The sequence below is a fragment of the Macadamia integrifolia genome, unplaced genomic scaffold, assembly GCF_013358625.1.
Source record: "Macadamia integrifolia cultivar HAES 741 unplaced genomic scaffold, SCU_Mint_v3 scaffold3209, whole genome shotgun sequence".
In the NCBI taxonomy this organism is placed as follows: Eukaryota; Viridiplantae; Streptophyta; class Magnoliopsida; order Proteales; family Proteaceae; genus Macadamia; species Macadamia integrifolia.
The window spans coordinates 15,996-19,968 of NW_024869299.1; the positions used below are offsets into that span (position 1 = coordinate 15,996).

The 3,973-nt window shown below is 43.0% G+C and overlaps 1 protein-coding gene across 1 annotated transcript; it reads left to right on the plus strand.

The window, feature by feature from the left end:
- Positions 1–467: 467 nt before the first annotated feature.
- On the plus strand, positions 468–1,052 carry LOC122067906 (putative ribosome biogenesis protein C8F11.04). The gene has a single exon (XM_042631743.1). The coding sequence runs from the start codon at positions 468–470 to the stop codon at positions 1,050–1,052; it is 585 nt and encodes a 194-aa protein (XP_042487677.1).
- Positions 1,053–3,973: the final 2,921 nt, after the last annotated feature.

Genomic DNA, 3,973 nt, shown 5'->3' on the forward strand with positions numbered 1-3,973 from the left:
TTTCTCTGGTTACTATCGACTTTTAAAAACATGACTTATCAAACACCTTCAATTCTATTTTTGTTTCTAGAAACTGAAATTTAGGGCCCGTTTAATAACATTTCAAGAAACGTGTTTCCGCCATTTTTAGACACAGAAATGGCAGAAACGGAACAAAAAACGTTTGATAAAACTGTTTCGTTTCACTTGTTTTCAGAAATAGAAATTAAAATTTCTACCTATTTATGATTCAAAAAACGACCCAGGCGAAACAAGTAGGGCCCATTTGATAACGTTTCTACCGTTTCTGTTTCAAGAAACGGCAGAAATAGAAATTGTTGTTTCTGAAAACAGAAACAGGTAAGAAAGGTGTTTGATAATTCTTGTTTCTGGAAACAGAAAAGGGTAAGAAGGGTTTTAGAGGGTGAGTCTCTTTGTTCTTCCTTTCTTCCTTCCTCGTATCCGTTGAAAAACCTCTTACGGCTTTCATGGCTTCGAGCGACTCTCCTGTTCCTCTCCCTGCTCCTTCTTCAACATCATCTAGGGTTAGCTCAGGAATCATTGGAAAAGTAGTGGATGCGCTTCTGAAATGGAATGAATCAAAGAAGAAAAAGCTGGAGAAAGCCCAGTTGTTAGAGCAAGAGGACTTCCTCTATCTCATTCTAACCCTCAAGAAGATCCCTGCAAATGGTCGCACAAACCCTTACAAGATCCCTCTATCACACCCTCTCCACTCCACAGAAGAGGAACTCTGTCTCATCATGTACGATTGCTCCAAAAATCGTCTCACCTCTGAAGCCGCCAAAAAGAAAATCCCCATCTCGAAGGTCCTCAAGCTTTCTAAGCTTAAAACAGATTATCGCCCATTCAAGGCCAAGCGCAAACTCTGCAGCTCCTATGATCTCTTCTTTGCCGATAAACGGATCATTCCTCTCCTTCCAAAGCTATTGGGGAAAGAGTTCTTCAAGAAAAAGAAGATTCCCATACCAGTCGATTTAACCCACCAGAACTGGAAGCAGGAGATTGAGTACGCTGAATTGATGGGGAAAAAGGGAAGAAAGTGCATCGGGTGAAGGAGGAAGGGGGGTTGGTTCGTAGTTGCAGAGCTCCCTTCGAATGAACAGCATAAATTCATGTTGGTTCGTAGTTGGTTCGTAGTTCGATTTATGTGCCCCTTTTTTGTTTCGAGAAACGAGCGAAACAAGTAAAACTTGTTTCGTCATTCATGTTTCTTGAAGCATAAATTGTTATAAATTTCAATTTATGTTTCAAGAAACAAGTGGAACAGAACACTTTTACCAAACGGTATTTATGCCATTTCTTTGTTTCTGAGAACAAGAAAACACAGAAACACGTTTCTGGTAACGTTATCAAACGGGCCCGTAGTTTCTCCGTTTCTAGAAATGACTTGTGGCCATTCTTTTGCTGGTTACTATCGACTTCCAGAAACATGACTTATCAAACACCTTCAATTCTATTTCAGTTTCTAGAAACGGAAATTTATGTTTCTGCTGTTTCTTGAAACAGAAACGGTAGAAACCTTATCAAACATGCCCTTGATGTCATGCCAAAAGATACAAACAATGGAGGAAACAAACATATGAATTTGGATATCATAGAAGTTGGGTTATGAAGATTCTACTATTCAATAAGACCCAATTACAGTTATTGTAGTCTACCTTACCCTGAGAACACCTCCTATCACATGCATACTATCCATCTAAAATCCATGTGGAAAATCTTGTCTGAAAGCCACTGATCAATGGTAGAGAAACGTTATAAGCATAGCTTAATGATTAGGGATTAATTCTTTTTTACTCTGAAATTGAGAAGTGAAAGAACTGCCTCATTGGGCACTTCCTTGGCAGCAAACATCCCTTCCCAATAGTAAAAGAATCTCTCACCTGGCAATGGAGATCATCTTTTGTAAAAACGCAATCCTAAAACGATGCAGAAGATAATGGAAAAACAAGAACAAGCAATGCACACAGATTTACGAGATTCGGAAAGATTGCCTACGTCTCCTGTGAGATGAGATCCTGCTTCACTATCAATGGAGAATAGGGTTACAGTGCTCGTCCCTCAGACCTCTCAGTATTGCTTGCATTACAGAGAAAGAAACCTTTGCTACAAATATATAGCGAAAAAATCCTAATCCGAAAAGTACACAATTGCCCTTAAATAAAAAATTAGAGCGGGGGTGTAATACCCTACTTCTTAAACCCGGTCTGATTACGCAGTTGACCCGGTTTAACCATGCAGGGACAGAACCAGAGGGAGTTAGAGCGGGTTCCTTATGGGCTATGATGGCAAGGGTGACCTTAAACACCGGCTGGCCCGACAAGTCTGAGCCAGTGCCAGAAGAGACGGGAGTGCCCAAGCCGTGTACATGCACCTACCATAAGGCCATGTACGGATAAAGCAGGTATTGTAGCCGTATATTAAGGTATATACATATACTACATCGTACGCTAGGGTGGGGTTCACGCCAGGCCCGAACTCTGTCAAAATCCCAAGTTTTGGCCCTCAGGTGGGCGGACTGGTGGGTGCACCCACCCACCTGAGTGACCCATCCATGTGCACTATTTAGTTATTTCGGAAATATATATATAGCATTTATGATTTTCTTTTCTTCTCATTTATGACACCCGTACATTGGTGAGGATAGTAAAGAGGAGAGAGAAAAAAAAGGGAAGAAGAAGGGAAGAGAAGGAAGAGGAAGAAGAGAAGGATTTCAGCGGCGCCAAAGCTTAATCTTCCCATTCCAGCGCTGGGAGAGTGATCTTCAACTCTAGATCTACATTTGGAGGTAAGCAAAGTCGGGTTCCTTAAACATTCACCATACCCAAGCTTAAACCCTTGATTCGAGTAGGGTTTCTTGAGATCTTGTAAATCCCCTTTGAAATGATGAATCTAAGGTTTAATAGATGATTTATGTGTTGACCTTGAAGGATTTGAAGAGGTATTGACAAGGTGGAAGAAGCATTGTGGGTTTGAAGTGATTTGGAGGGTTTGAAGTTGTTCTTGAGTAAAGAAGGTAAGATGGTTTCCCATCACTTGAATCTAACCTAGATCTAGGTTAGAACCATCCTATAAGACCTTGAAGGTGTAAAGAATGGGTTGGGAAAAGCCCCATTTGAATCCCAAAAGAATGGAGGAAGTTGGGAAGAAACAGCAGGTTTCCCGTTAAGACCGGTGGGTGGAACCGGTGGGCCATCTGGCCCGCCTGTGGGCACCCACCTGAGAGGGCAGGGCCTTCGGGCCAACTGGCGGGCCACCCTGCCCACCGGTCTTAGTAGGGGCCCCTGGCCCAATCGGCGGGCCAGACCAGTGGGCCAACCGACGGGCCCCTACCTGCCGGTCCAAATCGGTGGGCCAGACAGCCCACCTGTTTGACCCACCTGTGTGGCCCCAAAGGTGATTCACACGTCCGATTTGGACCCAAATCGGACGTGTGACCTTCTTTTAACGTTCTAAACATGATTTTGTCATCAGATCGTGTTAATTTTGATTCCAAAATTGTGAAGTACTAACCCCGCTCAATTATGTTAGGTTCACCAAATCCTACCCGTTTCGCACCGGATCTCACCCGTACCGAACGGGAATCCTTGTACGCTACAGGTAAGTGGGGAGAAGACGTTTGGCCTTGTTTGGCATTCATTTAATTATATCTAGTCTAGTCATGCCATCATGAATATGCTATGTAGATTGGTCATTCCTCACATTGTTATGCATGTGTGCTATGTTTACTTTCTAAATGCCAATTGAATGAGATGTTTATATATTGAATGTGGACATCATTGTGCATGATGCATTGATAGACTAGATGCCGTAGTCGGCTTGGAAACGAGTGCATTGGTGGCCCATGGTATAGGATGCGGTGGCACTATGCAATCCTACTATTGTCATATAGGAGCATGCGGTATTAGGATTTTCACCATCCCGTGCTACGGCCCTTCCCAACAGGGGTTGAGGTGTTGGGTTACCATTTGGG

Excerpts from the sequence above, each read along its gene's own strand:
- LOC122067906 (XM_042631743.1), top strand. The coding sequence starts at position 468 with ATGGCTTCGAGCGACTCTCCTGTTCCTCTCCCTGCTCCTTCTTCAACA.